General features: G+C 38.0%; 1 protein-coding gene across 50 annotated transcripts in view; it reads right to left on the reverse strand.

The window, feature by feature from the left end:
* The window catches only part of ANK3 (ankyrin 3), a 627,813-nt gene that overhangs the window by 225,785 nt on the left and 381,101 nt on the right, over positions 1-20,927 (reverse strand). For all 50 annotated transcript variants that reach the window (XM_070225383.1, XM_070225455.1, XM_070225362.1 and 47 more), the window contains exons 2-4: positions 1,116-1,217; positions 624-722; positions 308-406 (exon numbers count right to left, since the gene is read on the reverse strand). In XM_070225383.1, coding sequence (XP_070081484.1) covers positions 308-406; positions 624-722; positions 1,116-1,217 — 300 coding nt within the window. The remainder of the gene's footprint in view (positions 1-307; positions 407-623; positions 723-1,115; positions 1,218-20,927) is intronic.

Raw genomic sequence — 20,927 nt, forward strand, 5'->3', positions numbered from 1 at the left:
TGAGCTAGCATCATAAAACAGTGTAAGACTCTACATTACAGATATCACCTGAACATTTGTGTCTATGACTACCAGTCATACAGTTTCATACATGAATGAGTTTTAAAAATTTCTACCTCTCACACACAAGTGTTGCAAATGAAGACATATATGAATTTAAATTATCTGCAATAATATAACTATTCACTGAATATAGCTCTTAAGTATTATATTCTTAGAGGTTATATGAACCAAGCAAGCACCTGATCCAAAGAACATTATTTGTAAATTATAATGACAAAATTTCTTTGCAATAGAGTAGGTTTACCTGAGATTGTGCATTGACATTGGCTCCATTTGTAACCAAGACCTTTACCACCTCTGCTTGCCCAGCTAAAGATGCTATATGCAATGCTGTGTTTCCTTTCTGTAAAATGAAAAGCAAGATTTATCAACTCTTCCATCCTTCTCTCTCTGTTTTGACATTTTACAAAATATCAAATCCCTTTACATTTATATAAGCTCCCCAAAGAGAACGAAGTTGACAAGTATCTCATGAGACGCGTGCCCTGATTCTTATCAAGGGCTGAATCCTCATTGAATAAGGCAAGTGATATGAAAAGCATTAAATGTGTGATACTGACCTTTGTAGCTGCATCCACATTGGCTTCTCTCTGTAGCAGTTCAGAAACAACTTCTACATGGCCTTCTTTGGAAGCAAGATGGAGAGCGTTCAACCCATTCTGATTAAAAGTGAAGGGAAAGCTTCACTCAGCAGGTTGAAAATAGAGCAATAAATAGTCTACCAAGAACTCTGTAGATAACATCCCACCAACAATCATTTACAATCATTTACAATTAGGGATAAAAGTACTCGAAAATTAGGTGGGTTATTCTGGTATCATTATTTACTACATTTTAGAAATTAATTATTAAAAGCATACCTACATTTCTGAATGCTCCTTTAACAAAGCAGAGAATAATTTGATAATTCAAGCTGGTAAAATTTAACAGGAAAAACCGGCAACAAAGAGAAGGTCTTAGTAATGTCTAATGAAAGATTTAAGGAGTTTAAAGTCTAGATTTAAAAACTTTTAACCAAAAAACTAAATACAACAACAATAACCACAACTAACCTGATTGCAAATGTTGATGTCCACTCCATTTTTTATGTAGTCAAGGGCCTTCTCTAAGTGGCCAGCTCGAGCTGCTCTTAAGTAACTTGCATTGGCATCAGACTAAAAGGAAAAAAGAAAAACATTTCGGTGAAAAATAAAACTCATATGCATGTTTCTAACTACTCAGCTTATAGTTCAAAAACTAAAAAGACAGTAAAACAGAGATTTTTAAATTGAACATGGAACTACTAATAAAAAGTCTTTGTAAAGTCACCAGGGAAAGGATAAATTCTTTAAAAGTTAGTTTCACGTATACAGTTACCCCTTGTGCGATGTCATAACTGAGTCTGAACTTAAAAGAGAAAGTTTCCCATAATCTGCAGGCACCTTAAATCAACGTACAATTTCAGGAGAGTAAAGAGAAATCCTATAACTTCCTGGTGATTACATTAGGAAAACCCCACTATTCTATTGGATCAGAAATTTAACATCTATTCCACTCATTTGTATCTAACTATCACAACCAATTTTTCAATTAATAGCTTCAAAAATACATTTAATGTTGTTTTACCAGTTTACCAGGAATTTGTGGGTAATGATGCTCTCTTGGATTTTCCTCCAGGATACAGCTATGTGTTAGAACATTGGTTATATTTGAAACGCATTTATAAATGTCTACACAGATTGTGAAGCATACTTTCCCTATATTTTCAAGCTAACTAAGGCCTCTACCTGGAGAAAACACTATTAGGAATATTAGCAGGAGCACATAAATACATGTAAATTTTAAAAACGAAAAAACCAAATCTGTAATTCATTCCTTGAAAGCTTACAACTCTGAACTACTGCTGAACTCTAATACCTACAACTGTACAGTTGAAACCACCTGCTATTGAAATCTTTAATAGAAAGAAGACCGCGAGAGGAAGGGCTACAAAGTTGGAATTTGTAAAGGAGTCTTGCTCAGTGTAGAACAATACAGAAGCAGGTTCCCTTGAAAGGGCAGCCAAAAACATCTCGTCACTGGTTGTAAATGCGATCATGCAGGGTATGGCTTTAAAGAAGAAAGCTGGTTCTTTCAGCAGTTTGGCAAATACTTCCTCCAAAGCCCATGTTCACTCGCCACCTTGTCTGTAAAGCCTTCCCAGACCTCCCAGGCAGAGTTTAATTGCTGGGTGCTCCCAAAGCATTAATTTCATTGAATTCTCTTGGTATTTATCACACAGCATCATAGTTTTTGGTATACCTGTCTGTCTTCCTCCCTAAATTGTAAGCCCCGTAAGAACAAGCAGAGGCAGATTAAGGGAGAGGCAGCTGGAAAGCTGCCAAGATGCCAGTCTTTGAGGAATGCTAATTCATCTCTGGAAATGGAACCGAGATGAAGGAAATTCCACCCCTCAGAAGAGTCTTTGCTTCTGGTGTCTGTCAATTCAGTTAAGAGCAGGCTTGCTCAGGACCTCAAAGGAGAGGGCACTGCCTCCAGGGTCTCCTCCCTTCCAATTTATAGCAGTATGCCTCCCTCTGAAGGAATATTGCTTCCTCTAAATCAGGGCTTCTGGACCTCAGCACTACTGGCGTTTTGATTTAGATATTTCTTTGACGTGGGGAACAGTCCCGTTCAGCGCCAACATTTACTAGCATCCTTGGCCTCTCCCAACCAAGCACCAGTATCATCCTCTGTTGGTGACAATCAAAAGTGTCTCCAGAATTGCCCAATTTCCTTGGAGGGGGTGGGGCAAAATCTCCCCCATTGAGAACACTGCTCTAAATAAATAGCAAACCAATTTATTTAAAGATTTTAGGTGTCAATAGGCTTACAGCTTTGGCCTGCCTGGATTGCCACATGCCTTGACCTAGCAGAAGGCAGGACTATATGTGTAATATTCATCTTTCTGTTTCCTCTGCAACTAGAAGGATTCCTGTCACATAGCAGGTGCCTACTATAAATGTGTTGTGAATGAATGAATCAATAAATAAGTAAATTGTGTGGAAATGACTGTATTAATTAAAAGATTGCCTGGAACAAGACAGGAGGCTTTATTAACAAGAACAACAGCTATTTAAGTTGAGAATCTGCTAGGATACAAAGTTGAATACCAGAGATCACAAACTAAGCCACTGAGGCGGGTATCTGGGAACACGTGTAGGTATTGCAAAAATAAAATTGGGATTTGAGTCAAGCATGCAAGTCATTTAATCAGAGCAGAGGGCTAAGTAAGAGGAAGACAAGAGACATAGGTTTAAATCAGAGAAAGGACAAACCAACGTTTCTAGGAATTTAAAGAAAAATAAAATGCAGTGTAAAAAGTTTTGCTGCTTTGAAAAGGTTAGTTTTTATGTTTGGTTTGTAAGTTCAGTTAGAAATAAATTAGCTATGCAAAATGGCTCACTGTACCATAAAATATCATCTTCTTTGTGCCTGCTCAATGACTTATCAGTGAATTTGCCCAGAAGGGCTCTGAAGCTGTTCTGGGAACAAATGACATCAGTCCTCCTGGATATTTCAACTGCCAGAGATAACAACTGAGTTAAGCATCCCCAACTCTGCGTACACAAAAGCAGCAGTTAAAGAACTTCAAAAAGAGGAGTCATAATTCAGGGAAAGCCTTGGACCTGATTCCCCATCTGAAAAGGTTTGGCAATTCTATACACTCTTCCTTTTCGTCTCATATTTTCTCAGAATTTCCCACCCAAAACTCTAAAGCAAAACAAAATACAAAGGATATAAACCAAATCTTCTAATTCAGTGGTTCTCTACCCATTGGAGCTTGAATTCTTTTGAGATTAACAAAAGTTATGAATAAATTATTTTCCTTCAACAATTGCACATATATGCAAACACATACCAAATCTGCATACACACATCGAATATGCATATGCATATACAATTGGCACACTACTTCACGTGGCTCAGCATTGCTAAGTCTGTTCATGAGTGCATGTGTAAGAACACCTGTTCTAATGATAAAGAGTTCTCTACTGGGTGCCGTCACTCTATCTATTTCACCCAATGAACCTGGTATCAAATAATTCCCAGAGGTAGCCAATTTATCACCTGAAAACTTGAGAAGAAAGAGAAGGGACAAAAATTTATTTTCTTCACTTTCACTTTTCTCAATTCTCTATTACATACTGACAGGCTCAACACAAGAATTCATAACAATCAGCCACTTTATATTTCAAAGAAAAAGTATAGAAGGAGAAAGAGGGAGAAAAAGATAAAGCAAAAGCAAAAAGAGGAAAATGAAGACTGCCTTGAAGAAAATCAGCACCTTAGGAAATGAAGTTATTAACGCCCACAGAAAAGAAGCTCCTCCTTTCACTCCCAACCACCTGTAAGCAATGCAGCCACATCTCCCTGCCACAAATATTTGTTGAGTATCAATGATGCACTAGCCATGCCAACATCTGGCTGTATGGCGGTGAACAAAACAGATGTGGTACAAATTAAGATTTACTTGCCTTCATCTTAATGCCTCGTTTACTTTTCTAAATCATGTTGCTTAAGTGGCAGGGCAAATAATGGATTCTTTGCTATTTATTTTTTTCAAATTCTGCCTATAGTACCTATATATACTGTTTATTTCCTTAGTGCTAAAAAAAGGTAATATTTTGTATTAGGCTCAACAGCAATGTCTTGCCTCTCTTAGCTGTCATTTCATCAAATAACTAGGGGTTACTCTTAAAACAGGCTACACCCTGTAGCCTGTTTTTCAATCTTGAGGATTCTATCAAAACAATGCCTCTTTGGGGCCGGCTCCACGGCCGAGTGGTTAAGTTCGCGCGCTCCACTATGGCGGCCCAGGGTTTCGCCAGTTTGAATCCTGGGCGCGGACATAGCACCGCTCATCAAGCCATGCTGACGCAGTATCCCACATGCCACAACTAGAAGGACCCACAGCTAAAAATACACAACTATGTACCGGAGGGTTTTGGGGAGGAAAAGAAAAAATAAAATCTTAAAAAAACAAAAACAAAAAACAATGCCTCTTTAAAGCCAGTTGTAGATAAATTACTATGGAAGGAAATTAGGTCCCATGAGAAGTTGAGCTCAGCTACATGGAAAGTCATACAGAGGAGTCATTGCCTAAGGACTTGGTACAAAAGGAGTATAACCAAGCTGGTTAGCCCTTTTTCCCCCTGGATGATCAAAATCTGAAGGAAGAATTTGGAAAATGAAAATGTCTTTCATTACCATGTAATGTCTTGTCCACTTAGTCATTTTACTACTACAGGAAAGAAATATGAACCATGTGTGTTTTTTAAGCAACTAGCTTCAAGGATAGAGTTAAACATTATTATGAATTAATCCAATAACTCAGCATTTCCACCTGTACTGGAATATTGATATTATTCAGAAAAAGCAGTGATTGGAAAAAGAAGCATTTCCTGAGCGCCAACCTCAGTAGTAACTAATACTTCATACCTCTGACTATATGCTAGATGGTATTACAAGTGCCTATGTTAGCTTTGTATTATTGGCCGCTTAAGACAATGTGCATTAACTGTCTAAGTCCTAATATTAACTTACTTTGCCCTTGTCTTATTTCTATGAAGTAGTTTAGTGGATTGAATAGTGTCCCCCCAAAATTCATGTCCACTTGGAACCTCAGAACGTGACCTTATTTGGAAATAGTATTTTTGTAGATACAATTAGTTAAGATGAGGTCATACTGGACTAGAATGATCCCTAAATTCAAGGACTGAGGTCCTCATAAGAAGAGAAGATACGTAGACACATAAGAGAGCAGAAGGCCATGTCACGCTGGAGGCAGGAATTGGAGTTACACTCCTGCAAGAAAAGTAACACCAGGAGCCACCAGCAGCTGGAAGAGGCACGGAAGAATTTTCCCCTAGAGCCTTTCGAGGGAGTGTGGCGCTGCTGACGCCTAGATTTTGGATTTCTGGCCTCCAGAACTGCGAGAGAATACATTTCTGATGTTCTAAGCTGCCTAGTTTGGGATGGTTTGTGATGGAGCCCTAGGAAAATAATACAAGGAGAGACTATTACAAGCTCCATTTTAAAGATGAGGAAACTGAGCTTTAGAAAGGACGAAGGACTTTCCCAAGGACGCACAGCTTGTGCGTTGCAGGGATATTAACCCAGACAATGTGACTCCAGAGCCTAGGCTATTCATCACTACTCTAAGAAGGGATTTAGTAAATGTTTGGACTCTAGTTTATGCTCAGTAACTCTTGGTTCATTCATTCATTCATCTTCTGTCCATCTGTCAATCCATCTAACCATCAAATTACCCATGTAGGTACTTTCAGGTACATCCTTCTAGACCATAATTCCTTCAATAGTTCATTTCAAGGCTCAAGATGAGGCTAACAGTGGATTGCCAGAAGAAACGCAGATCAGAGACTCAGTGAGTATATAATAGAGCTCTGCTCCATTCCTTCTAAACCTCAGGGGGCAATCTCTAGGGCCCATTAATATCTGATCTACCAATTATCTAATCTTTCTCCTTTGTCTCATCTTCCCAACTGTCTGGGAAGCATGTGAAGGGTAACATCCTTCCTGCAAGCTTCAGGTTCCTTTTCTCTACTGCCCTATCCTCTGCCTAGCAACATGCTCAGGTGTTTCTTAAACCTAAAAGAATCAACCTTTCCTTCCACTTTTCCACCTAGCAACCCTTGCAAACGATGATCTCCTCTATCTCTCATTGTGGTAGACTGGTTAATTGATCTGTATCCCAGGTCCTCCATTTACTAATATGTTACCTTTGGCAAGTTTCTTAACATACATGTGCCTCAGTTTTCTCAGCTGTCAAAAGGGGATAAAATAGCCTCCTGTTAGAATGCAATTAGATAATTCATGTAAGGTGAGTGACAGTGTGAATGCTTGTCAAGCACTCAATAAATTATTATTTTAAAGTTATCTTGTAAACATCAAATATTTTGAGCCCTGACAATATGACTTGTCTAGCTAATTAATAAAGTCTTTCTGTACAAGATTACTGATGACCTGCAATCATCAAATCCCATTTACTTAATTTTAATTCTGTCCTCTCTGAATGTTGAGCCATTTGACAGTACTGATCACCTTCTCTTTCTTGAAAATCTTCCCTTTAGCTTTTCTCATCTCTTTGTCCACTTTTTTTTTGTTCCTCACTGCTTCAACTCACCTCTGAAAAAATGGGCTTTTTCCATTATCAGAACTTGCAATTTCTTTCCTTCCTGTGCTTGTTCCCAAAGTGACCTCATCAATACCATGGCCTCTACCATTCTCTCTGAGCCCAACACTCTACGGCTGTATTGCACCCATCTGTATCCCAAAACATTTCCACCTCCATGTCCAACAGTTCACTCGCGTCAACATCAACAACAAACATGTACTGAGAACATATAACGTATGTGCCACTGCAACGAGGTACTAATGATTCCCTTGATTTCAGTTTAAAGGTCCCAAGATTTTCCTACCCACTCAGGCATACAACTTTGCTGTGAATCTTTGATTACTTTTTCCTTCTTCATTCTTTCCCTCAAACTTTTCCAGAAAGTTACATGTATGCATCCTATCAAATATTCTGTCTCTGGGGCCTTTATAGTTTCTATCCTCCTTTAAAAAAGTATTTATCATAATGTGTATCATACATACAAAAAAGTACATAAGATACATATGAACAGTTTAAAGAAAAATCATAAAAGAAACAGCCACATACCCAACTGTCAGCTCAAGAGTGAAAATTACTTTGCAACTTTCCAATAAGCCCTTCCTTGACTGGTTCTCCAAAGGCACCCTCTGTTCTAGTTAACCATCCTTATGCCTTTCTTTATAGTTTTAACATCGATGTATGCCTCCCTAAGCTAAATATTATGTAGTTGACTGTCTTAGCACTCTATATAAATGGAGTCATACATTATGGATCCTTCTGTGACATGCTTCTTTTGTCTAACGTGTTTCTTAGAGTCACTCACGTTGACATGTGTAACTGTAGTCAATTTATCATTGTTGCTTGCAGAAGATTTCATTATGTGATTATAACACAATATATCCACTGTAGAGTTGATGGATGTTTGTGTTGTTTCCAGGTTGGGTCTACTATGAACGGTGCTGCCATGAACATTCTGGCACTAGTTCTGATGCACAAAGGCAAGACTTTTTAAGGTGTATACCTTGGATCATAAATGCTGGGTCATTGATTATGTGCTTATTCAACTTTACTATTTAATGACAAATTGTTTTTCAAAGTGATTGTACCAATTTACATTTTCTGTGGTTTGTGATTATTGACTGTGAGCTCAGATTGCATAGAAATTAATCTCTGGAAATTCTTCTGGGCCTGGGTTAATGTTGCTGTATTCCGAAGAGGAATTTAAGATTGCTTCTGCCAGATGCCTGGAGGCACTATCAATGCAAGATTATTTTTAAAATAAATGCTTGCCTTGAAGCTTCCTTGCTTTTCTTCTAAAGACTACACAAATTTAGACTTGAGATTGGTATGGATATGAGGGATTCCTTAAGGTTACAAATTCTCAGGGGAAATTTTTCTTTTCTTTCCATTTGGTGACAAATTGAGACAGGCAAGTTTTTGCTCTACTGGTCCATGTGGTGGATTTATTTCCTGTCTACCCTTATGTTGGGAGCCACCCTCTTTTGGGGCCCAGCTTAATGGAGGTTCTCTTATTAGGCTGCTTACTTCAGGCAAGTTTTAGGCTTTATCTCCTTGTTCCCTGTGTCTATGCAGCCAAGTCAAACTGGTTCTTGCTTTCACGTCACTGTTTACCTCTGTAGATCATTTTCTTTTGTGCTAGTTCACAAGTGCACTTCAAAAGACTTTTATCATTATCCTAATATCTTAGCTTCACTAGCAGCTGAAAATATACTTAACCTTTTTTTTCCCACTCACTCTACTACTTGCTCACTTTGGGCCCTTGCCATGTGACGTCCAGATCATTCTAAAAACCTGCAGGAGGTTAATATACTACTATATTCCAGAAGCATGAACACTATTTAGGAGCCCACAAGAAGCCACTGAGGGTTCTGAGAACATCATGACAAGGATGATAGCTGCAATTTGGTGAGTGCCTACTATCAGTCAGAGATTTCTCTAAGTATTCTATTTATGTTATTATTATGGATTATTATACATACATTATTGTTATTTATTTCTTTAAAATTCAATCAAGATAGGAACCTTCATTATAGATGTGGAAAATTGAGTTTCCTAAAAGTGAAGTGGTTTGCCCAAGTTCACCCAGATAATAAGTAAGCAGCAAGGATGGAACCTCGGGACGAGCCCCGGCTCTTTCCTCATTGCCAGCGGTTCTATGGAGCCCTAGGACTCAAGAACACTGAGATCGAGAGCCAAGCTGTGGAAGCAAGTTTCATATACCTATTTGCAGTTTCACCCCATGCAGATCTACTTTTATCTGTTTTACATGATGTTTAATGACTACTCATTTGTAAAAATGTTTCTGCTTTTAAACCACAGTATTCAATTTCTATGGCATAACCTCTCAGGCCCTTTAAAATCCCAAATAAACATTTCCAGCCTAAATGAAAACATGAATACCAATCCTGAAGGCAACCTAGATGGCTTATTAATCCTTGAAGGCTTATTATTTCTCGATGGGCCCCATAATTTCCTGGCACTATAACTTCACCCAGGACATCCCTTTGCCAGTATGGCTCATCACCATCCCTCGCTCTTCCTCCCCCATCAATAGATTTACCTACTAAATCCTAGGTCCAGCTCAAGTGTCACTTCATCTTTGCTATTTTTCCTGATAAACACTAGACATGACCCTTTCTCTCTCTGTGGACTCCTATAGCACTTGGTCTGTTCAGCTTAGGTGCCAGCTACCCCATCAAGAGGGACTGTAACCTCTTTTCCGGTAGGTCCTTGTCCTGTTCAGGGCTAAGTTCTACACAACAGACTGTGCTGAACGAAGAAATGTTGATCTACAATGCATAGTCCAGTGCTCTAACTATTCCTTGAGAAGCAAAATCCTACACTAGCTTAACTGGGAACAAAAAAGCCTTCTTTGTATTTTCTCCAGTCTCTTGCTGTCTCTCCATTTCACCAGACAAAGAAAGATCAGAGTCTACTGACAGAATTAGGAGTTCTTTCTCTAAACCTCAAGAGAAGATAAAGGAGGTGCTCAGTGGGTCTGAGTTTATTCTCACTTCTTAATTTACTTTGAGCACACAGCCCGATTTTTAATGTGCTTGGGTCACCTACGGAGCAATGTATTTGCTTCAACAGTAACTGTCAGAAAGAATATGCAGGTAAAGTCTGCATTGTATTGTGCCTAATGAACCATAAGACATTTAAGTGTCCCGACACCTAATAATATAGTAACACAACTAACAATCATTGGGCACTTATAATAGGCAAAGCATTTTCCATAGATTGACACATATTCATTCTCACAATTTTATGAAGTCTGCGCTATTATCAGCTACATTTTACAGATTAGAAAAGTCAGGTTAGGTAACTTGCACAAGGGCATTCTTCTAGAAACTGGCAGGGCCAGGATCAGAACTCACGTCTACCTGGGTTTAGAGCTCTGCCCTTAACCCCTACTATCTACTGCCTTCCTTGGCTAAATGTTCTAGAGTGAGATAAAAGAGGAAAAGGAGCTTACAGTCATGGAGAGAAGACGGAAAGGAACAGCAACATTTATTTAGAGTCACTGGGGAGGCAGGCGCTCTGCTAAGTACATTATATATGTGAACTTACGTAACAGTCCTCAACAAATGACACTTAGGTCTTTGAAATGAGAAAATGACAGCTTAAGAAGCTGCATAAGCTCCTACAGTCAAATTGTGTTAGAATTAGAATTTGAACTCAGGTCTGTGTGATAGCACATCCCAGGGATGTCTCACTAGATTGTGGTAATTGTTCTTTTACCCAACCTCCCTCCCTCCCCATTCCTTCTGTGTAACAGGACTGAAGCCCAAACACAGAAAGAAAGACCTTTCTCTGGGACTCCCACCCCACCACTCCTCCTAGTAGTCAATTGTGTTTTTTCTCTGACCTGTTTATGCCAGTTGTTCTGGTTGTTGTAATTATGCAATTCAACTAGGTATTATTTACACCAGGAAATAGTATACAGAGAAAGATTTTTTATGAAAATGATATGAAATGTTTTGTAAACACTTATTAGAAAGAAGTTACTAAAAACGCTGCTGTATCAGACATGGATGAGATGACCATAGGGATGAAAAGGAAAATCAGAAAAATCCAGAAAGAATCTCTACTCAGATTGCTTCACAGATTACTCTAAGTTTTAGCTTTTCCTTTAAAGGTACTGAAACCGGGACTCTCAGAAAAAGCGTTGGTGTTATGGGAAGACCACACGAACTCCAACCAGTGTACCCATGCGCAGAGAAAAGGCCTTGGCTTGACGTCCCACATTTAGCAAAGGGACGTATATTTATGTGGCTTAAGGTAAAAATCAAATGTTTCACGAATATGTGTATCTTTTATGATTCCTGGCTGCTAACCATTTAAAAAAAATTAAGCAAACAACTACTGATATAAATTTTGCTGTATAAAAGTCCTTCTATTAACTATGCTTTCTACTTCTCAAGAAGATCCTAGAATACCTCTAACCATCAGAAACTATGGCCCAGGAAGAACACCAATTTTCTGATCTTCTCACACTGGACATGCTAAGATAATGTGAATGGCAGTACCAGTACATTTATGCAGACATATCCGAAGTACATAAACCTGTTTTCTTAAATCCACATTCTTAACTCTGGTGTGAGGCTGCAGGGAAAGTGAAATAAGAAGTCTGAGTCTTGAAGTAATAAATAATACATCTTTTCTAACTATTAAATCAAAACCAATCTTCAAAGTAAGTGTTATGTTGTTTATTCTATCACTAGGATTCAGGGTTTATATTCAATAAAGGGTTCAATATCTAGCAGTTAAGCAGTAATATCTACTTGTCCTCTACTGTGAAGATGCCGTTACTACTTTCAATAATCTTATAATCTAGCTGTGCAGACTGGAGCCAGCAAGTGGAATGAGAATTCATAGTAGAGGAACCTATGGAAATTGAGAGAGTCCATAGGGGCTCATTGGGAAAAGCCATTTCTGCATCCTGCACACAGCTGGGAAAACAGCTAAGAGGAAGAGGTACGACTTCAAGAGGGGACTCGGTCAGTGGAGAGAAGAAGGAAGGAAAACAGGGCAGAGATAAGAAATGGAAATGTCTGAGGAATGTGAATAGACAATCTCTACGGGAAAGGAGAGTCCCCTGGGGGATGGTAAAGGAGAGCTTCACAGAAGGTTTGGAATGGCAGGTAATTCTGACTTAACTTCACCATAAAGATACCAGAAGAGAGCGAAGGGTTTTGAGAAGTGGAAAGAAATCATTAAATCTATATTTTAGCCCAATTAATTGATGGCAGATTAGAGTGTGGAGAAGATGGGGACAAAAGATCTGTAGGTCAATGGTTGCCAAGCTACTGTACCTCAAGCGTCTCCAGGAGAAGATTCAAAAAAAGACCTCAAAAACCAACAACGAAAACCCTTCAGGCTCCACCCTCAGAGATTCAACTGGGCTGAGATGGGATATTTTGATAAATGCAACTCAAGTGATTCTAAAGTGCAACCAGAAGTGAGGGCCACTGAATTGGATTATCGTAAAAATAAGGTTCTATGTGATGTGACAATTTGGGGGGACAGCAGGTGGAATGGAAAAGAAAGGAGTGTTGTGAGAGGCATTTTGAAGGTCTGTTTTTTGTTTTTTTTTTCCTGAGGAAGATTCGCCCTGAGCTAACATCTGTTGCCAATCTTCCTCTAGATGGTATGTGAGCTGCCGCCACAGCATGGCCACTAATGAGTGGTGTAGGTCTGCACCCTGGAACCCAGGCGGCCAAAGTGGAGCATACTCAATTTAACCACTATGCCCCTGGGGTTGGCCCCTGAAGGTCTGCCTTTAATTTCATGTAAGATAATGATTACCTTCTGAATGCTAGATTTTTAAATTTTGCCTTTCATATTTGTTTCTCCCCCGTTTCTCTTACTCTTCTATGGTCGACTTTTTAAAGGAAACTTTTACAGCCAGAAATGAAAGACGTGAGGCTTTTCTCGGTAGCATCAAGCAGTAATTTTTGGTGCTGAAGTAATACAGATTTGTAACTTATTCTCAACAGGACTCACACGGTACAGGGGCCTGCTTATCAAAACCTCCAAATCCTCTTTGGCGTTGCTCTTTAATTAGTGATTTCAATGCCAATTTGCTTTACAGAACTTCTCAAACTCCAAGTCTGGTTTATTTGGGATAAAATAACTTTCAACAAAAAAATGTCAAGTGACTTGAGAGTCACATTCTCCTGAGTTTAAGGCTTTAAGAGTGGACACCGGGCTGTGGTGCTGCCCAGCATATGAGAGGGGACCAGGAACAATGGATGTTTTTTTTCCCCACTAGACGAGAGCAGAATGGCTGCTTACACCCTGGGATGTGGCCATTCAGAGTGCCCACTCAAAGTTTCCAGATATTTTAGAGTAAGATATTATGTGCTGATATTTTACAGATATTTTGAACAGTGATCTAATTTCTGACCAATTTGAAAAGAATGCGACCAATTGCGCAACCTAAAACAACTGTGACATTCATGGAACAATCTGCCTCCTGTCAATAAAAACCTCAAATCTTAGGAGACTGGTTTTTCTCTATCTCCCCCTCCCCCCCCCCCAAAGGGGTATTAAGTCTCTGTGTTAGCAAATAAATCCTTTTTAGGTTTGTGTGTGGGCATGGGGTGCAGAAATTTAAAATAAAGGGAAATTTTGTGCGTCTTTTGCATGGCAAGTGTTTGAAAAAACTTGAATCCTTTTAGTTAGGGAAGACCTTGGGTTATTAAGATTTTATTCATTTTTATTTAATTGCTACCCACTTATTGGAAATGAACCAGTATTTTCCATCCATAAAGCAGTAAGAGGAGGAGCACAGTGGGGTGGGGGCTTAACCAGTAAGGCACATGCTTCTAAAGGCTATCGATATTTGTAATCATCACTATCAAAACCACTCGAAGTACAAGGACCTGCCTCCACAGATTCTTTCCGATTGTAACAAGGCTCCCTTTGTTTGTAAGGATTTTGTTTGGAAGCAACCTCAGTTCATCCCTGAAAATGAGGTCACTGTCCCCTAACACATGTTAGGCATGGTTAGCATCTTTACACTGGGATCTTTGCCAGAAAGGCCCCTGCTGTCGCACATTTCCAACCAGCCAAGGGTGTCTGTGCACGGTGGCTCCTCTGAAACTAAAAAGCAAAACAACATTCCCATCTTTATCTTTGAGTAGCGGGGAGTGGGAATCACTTAAAAAAAATAAATAGAGTGCTGGCAGGCTTTTGTTTTTATAAAGGTAGTGTTTTTAAGAGATTTACCTTGCCATGCTGATAAAACCCATTCTCATCAAGTCTACTATGATCTGGTTTACATCAAAAGAAAGATCCAGAATCCAGGCCCTTTGCAATGTCTTTTCTCAGCCACAATTCAGAACCCTACAAATTCTGCTGGAGACTGATTAGAAGTAAAAATAAATACAGTGAAGATGTTTCCCATAGAAAAAAAATAAGCTCATGTTGGGTGTTGGTGGGAGGTGGGGGGTGGGGGGGGGTATTTTCATTATTCCTCAATGTAAAGTTGATTCTGTCCAGTCACAAAAACAGGATTTATTTGAGTCTGTCTGAAATTTTCTGAGAACACAAAGATTTTAAAGAGCCAGTTTCACATGCCTCTCAAGGGATATAAAACCATATGTATCAGGGGAGGAGAGTTTCATATGTCTTAATAATATGAGGTCAATATAGTAATCTTTTGTCCTGATTTGTACTAGCCTAGGGCAGAATTCCAAATCATCCGACTTAAAATTTTCCTTTTAAGAACTTTCCTCACACTACAGAAGTTGCTAGGAATCTTAGTGTGCTGTGGACACAGATTATGTCCCAACACTATTTTGTGCTAGGTAGAATGCTATAAATGATGTTAGGAATTGATAGAGTGGAATGATTTCACTAAGCTACAGGCGAGTGCCTTCTTCCCCTAGCAGCTCTATGATATTGTGCAATGTGAGAGTACTCTTAACAGCTAATGGTAACCGTTTTATTTCTCAAATAAACAAAAATGGGACAGTATTAATAAAAGTTCTATTGTGGCCAGAGTACCGAACACAAAATGTAGAAAAAACTATAGCACTTTATCCAAAATATTTTTGAAATTTAAAATGAAAACAAAATGACTCAATTTTATTCCATTCAAGGACATTTTAGGACAGGGTGAGTTTGTCTTTATTTGCATAAGAGTGAAGTTATACAACAGGGACACGCTAACCTCAAAATTTGTAAAATATTTATCTTTGCTCTGAAATGTAAAGATTGAGATGAATAAGTAAGCCTGGAAAATAGCCACGGATGGAGAAACCATTTCTAGTTTCATTACCAAGCTTGACTGAAAGCTCTGCTGTGTTTGGACATGTTTCTGGTTATCTCTTGGGACAAAGAAGCACAAGAGAAATGGTGATACATGTTACTTTGGAAAAAATAAGTCTATCCATAGCTCTCACAGTGCTCAGTGATTCAGAACACATAACAGCTCCAGAGAACTTTCTTTTTTTTCCTATCTTAATCCACAAAGATGGAATATCAATAAGGACAATTTAGATGATTTTGAAACTTTAATCATCTTTATTTCAAGCAAGTATTTCCCCCAGTGAGTTAAAACAAGAACGCAATCGAAGGTTGCATAACATAGCAGTTAATGCTTGTTTGTAACGCGTCAATTTTGTGGATGACAGGCTCTTCAAAACATATGACTGAAAGCCTTTTGCATTTGTTAGGCAGAAGGCAAGTGCTAAACAGAAGAGGTAGAGTCACTGGGGTCTTACACTTTCTCATTATCAGCCATCCCTTCCTCTTTTCTTGCTATGCTTCTATCTAGTTCATCTGTCTCAATTACTTCCCACATGAACACATCTTTTAAGAAATTCGCTTTTGCTCTCCCCTGAGCAAGGCTGCGTATAAATACTTGATGCATTATCCATATTCCATTGTTCACCCAAGGAAGTGGCAGTCCCAAACGATCAGGCTCTCCTACCCGTGGAAGGATCAGCTGACATGTACCTCATCATGCCTTCATCTCCAATTGTGTTTACAGCATGAGAGTCATTCATGTATGTGTCCTCGACTCACCTCAACAATATTTACTAAATAATCTCAGGATACACAGCCCTGAACTAATAAACTAATAAGCAGAGGTTCAATAAAGTAATGATCAAATCTTAGTGTTAATACATAGCTTGCTTTGTATTGACCAAAAACCATACGTTTCTATTCCTCTCTTTCTTCTTTTTTTTTTTTTTTTAACACATCTTGTTTTTCAAGGTAGGTAGAGATCACCACATTATCTCGGTTGTAAAAATAGGAAACTGAAGCAAAGAGAGGTATGATTTGCTTAACTAGTTAGGAAATTGCTGGAAATAAAGTTGGGGATTCCTGGATTTAATACTTTTCCCACTTCTTCATGGTACAAGAACAAGAATGAATTACTCCATAACTTTATGATTTGTACTAGTAAAGGAACTTGGTTGAAGATTTTTCTGCTAGACTCTTAAGTTGAATGTGACCTCCAAGGTCAACTGGTCCAATCTCTTATCCTAAACTACAATCCATGTTGTAATTCTCCCTACACAGTTATCCCACATATCCTGTGGGGCACAATAAAGCATCTAAGCATCGTGATCCATGCCTCATACACGAAGAGGGCTAAAAACAACAGACAGCTTTGTCTCTGCAGCCATCAAATGAAGCTGCTCTGAGCCCCCCATTGGGATAGTATTATGCAGTCAAAATTTGGGAGTCTTTCGGCACCTTTGTTTATAAAACAAATACCAGGTTTTTGCATAGGTTGGCTCAACAACAAGAACAAAGAGCACAGTCTCTCAGAAACATACCTTGTAATACTAAGATGTTGCTACTTACCACTTAGGAAGCACATAGCAGTTACTTCTGGCATTATATATGGTGGATTATACAAAACACCTCAACTGTTTGGGATTTTTCCATTTATTTGGTATGTTACGAATCAGAACAAGGATGTCAGGACATCATGCCTAAGGATCCTTATTACGTAGGAGGCATTGGCATGAATCCTAAAATATTTAATCCAGAGAACTATTCACATTTTAAATATAGCAACTGAAAACAGTGATAAGCTAAAATTGGTCTAGGTATCAAGAGAAAAGAGAAAGTATGTACTTGAGTAGATGAACATTTTCCCAACAGTGTTTTTTTTGTTGTTGTTAAAGATCAGGAAATAAATAGCTTGCTTTTTAGTGTGGATAGACTTAATATTGCGAACATAACTATTTTCTTCCAATGCATAAATATACTTTATATGGTGGGAATCAGCTAGGAAATCACAATATACTGGACTTAGCTTCCTGGTCAGATAAGTAGGGGTCTGGGCTTGAAAGCCCAGGGGAATTCAACAGTGAGGCCCACAGCAGCAGAGGGGAGAGGAGGCGTTAGCTAGTGAAAAGAAGGGTTCTTGAATTTATCATCCTAAAATGTTGTGGGCCAGCTGGTGCAGCTGGAACCTTGCTGGTAAATGAAACTCTCTGCCTTTTTCGGGGGTTGCAGGAGGATGGTTTCAACGGATTCTTTCTAAAGCCAATATACCAAAATGCTATTGCTCTTTTCATTTTCACTTTTCATTTCTACTTGAATCTCTGATCAACAAAGGAATCTCAGGAGTAATCAGTGAAAATATAGCTAAAAGTTCTTATTTGAATGAATAAAAAATATATTTTCGAATAAGGCTACTAATGAAGGCTTCTTTGAGCCCTAAGTTACTAATGAAGTGTGAGATACTTCACAGATAGATAGACAGACGTAAAGACAGATAGGGGAATCTTAAACATCTTCGAGGGTCATTTGCATTTTTTCTGGACAAGATTTGTAATTAGAAGACCTAACATCTTTATATTGAATGCAATAAAATGGGAGAAAGAGAGAAAGAGCAAGTAGTGTCCAGACCCGCAAGAGATCTTTATAAAAATACAATGAAAACATGTGGTAAGGATAATAAAGAAGGATGCCCTTTTTTATTTCATAACGTAAAATATATGAGTAATCTTTGTCCCAAAGTTAAGGTAACCATTGGACTGTGTGGTTATAGGTAGTCACAACAATGGTAGGTGACTCTGAAATGTCCAGCTGTATTACAGTCTAACAGCTAAGACATACTACAAGGATCCTGGGAGTGAAGACTCATATCTAAGGAATTGACTTTCATTTACGGAGATGAAGGGGTGAAATTCAGGCTAAAATGTCACATTAGCCTTTTTAAGTGTCTGGAGATAGATCTAAACTAATTCATCACTTTCTATCAGCAAGTCTACAGAGTTTGATGATTCCAGTGTTCAGACTCTGGAGCTAGAATGCCTTGGTTCAAACCCGGCTCAGCAATTTGCAAACTATGGGAGCGTGGACAAGACACTTAAACACACTGTAGCTCAGTTTCCTCATCTATAAAATGTGAATAGCAGTAAAATTTAACTTACAGGGCTTTGGATAAGACTAAGGGAGATAATATATGCAAAGCAGTTAGAAATGGCCTGGGACACAGTTGGTCCTCAATTAAGATTATCCATTATTATCACTTAAAAGTTCTTTGAAGTTAATTTTTTAACTTACTTGGCTATGGTTATAACCACGAGAGTTAATTGAACATAACTGGTCATACGGGGACTGAACTCATGAACTTGACCTTATTTGCCGAATGCTTTCAGCAACTAAGCTAAGCATACAAACAGGGCCAGAGAACACTCACACTGCAATCTGTCTAGATTAGAGGTTCTCAAACTTGTTCGTCTCAGGATCCCTTTATACTCTCAAACATTATGAGCATCCTCAAAGACCTTGGGACTATGAGGGTTACAACTATTGATTTACCACCTTAGAAAATAAAGCTGAGAACTACACAAATGCTTATTAATTTATTTTAAAATAACAATAACACACTAATTACATGATACCATAAAATACATATATTATGAAAAATAACTCTATTTTCCAAGACAAACAAAAAAGGTAAAAAGACTGGTGTTGCTTTACAGTTTTGCAAATCTCTTTAATGTCCGACAACAGAAGACAGTTAACTCATATCCACTTCTGCATTTGGTCTTTTTCCTTGTGTGATTTTGGTTGAAGTATGTGAAGAAAATCTGGCCTCAAATAAATACGTAGTTAGAAAAGAAGGGGACCTCACAGGTACTCTGGAAGGGCACTCTGAGTGGCGCTGTCTATAGCAAAGTTGTCAAAGACTTACCTCATGGTGCCAAGGCCTATAACCTTCTAATGGAATAATTTAGACAAGAGCCCTGACTGAGCAGGAAGATAAAGTCTAAATAAATGCAGTGCTGCTATTTTTGCAACGTACAGACCAACATCACTCTAATCTCCATCTGTTTATTGCCTTTTCACTACCTTGCTTCAGCCCTCTTCCTAGACAGGGCCTTTCCAAGTGGCCATGTCCACACACTCCAAATACTTTGACACGACTACACTTTCCCAGTGGATAATACCGTCCTCAGAATGTCAACTTCAAGTTCTCGGACATGACACGTGAGAAATAAACAACACATCCCATTACAAGTGGTGCTGCCATATGAGAAAGATAGCAGGAAAATTCTTTTTAGACAACTTGTCATTGCTGTGTAAACACGACTATAGATACAAATCCTGCATTCTGGGAAACTTCTAGACTGGAAATAACAGTCTCATTTTAGTCCCTGAAATGGAAAGTTAACTAGTACATTTTCCTGTTTAAAATATTTTAAAATATTTAAAAATATTGTCTCTTATTGTGAGATTAAATGGTGGCTAGAAAGCCAAATATTATTTTAAATCTAATTTATTAAATATTTTTAGCTCCTTTTCAGCTATATAAGTAATACCAAGTTTACTTTTAATTTAATTCAAATGCTCTTTTGATGTGATGCTTAAAATTATGACAGGCTATACTCTTCCAAGATAAGGATATGTTAAAACATTCTAATAAGTATTTATTGAGTGCTTAATATGTGTCAGACGCTGGGGATCAAAAGATGAGTAAGACAGAGTTTGTGTTCCAAAAGCTACAGTATTCAAAGTATAATTTCTCTTATTGATAAATGTTTTCAAAATATAACAGAATAATCATTGAATTACAGAAACACGTGAATCAATAATATATCAGAACGATGCTGAGTTAGGATACAAAATAATCAAGAATTTGAGACTAAATAAAACTGACGCATACTCAGATTCTTAACATTATTGACTTTTTCTGCTTTTTAAATTGGTCACGTCACTCACTTGTTACTTGACCAAACAAAAATGGCATTAACTTTCCAAGATTATTCTCTGGAAATGACTATCAATTGTAAATGTCTACATGAATCTTTATTTCATATAAGAGTAAAAAGGGGCTCCTAAAATAAAAGAATTAAATTCTTTATAGATTTTTATGCTTAATAAGTGATTAATTAGCAACTGTAGTTATCTGCCTGATATACTCTGAAATTTGTTATATAATCTAATAATATATTTATCAATAGTCTAATTAGAAGATATAGGTTAATTTTTATTACTAGCTTTTGCAATGCATTCTGAGGACTGTGGTAAAAAGAAAATATAATGAATAAATATGTACATTAGGATAAAGAGTTGTCAAATATATTTTTACTTTGTCACTAAAAACGCCTTAGCGTTATAAAGAGAATGTGGTTCAAAAACACATGACACTTAGATTTTAAATTCTTTTTGTCTTATTAATATTGCTTAAACTTGATTATCACTCAAATTTATAACTGAGATAAGG

This window comes from Equus caballus, chromosome 1, assembly GCF_041296265.1.
Source record: "Equus caballus isolate H_3958 breed thoroughbred chromosome 1, TB-T2T, whole genome shotgun sequence".
NCBI lineage: Eukaryota > Metazoa > Chordata > Mammalia > Perissodactyla > Equidae > Equus > Equus caballus.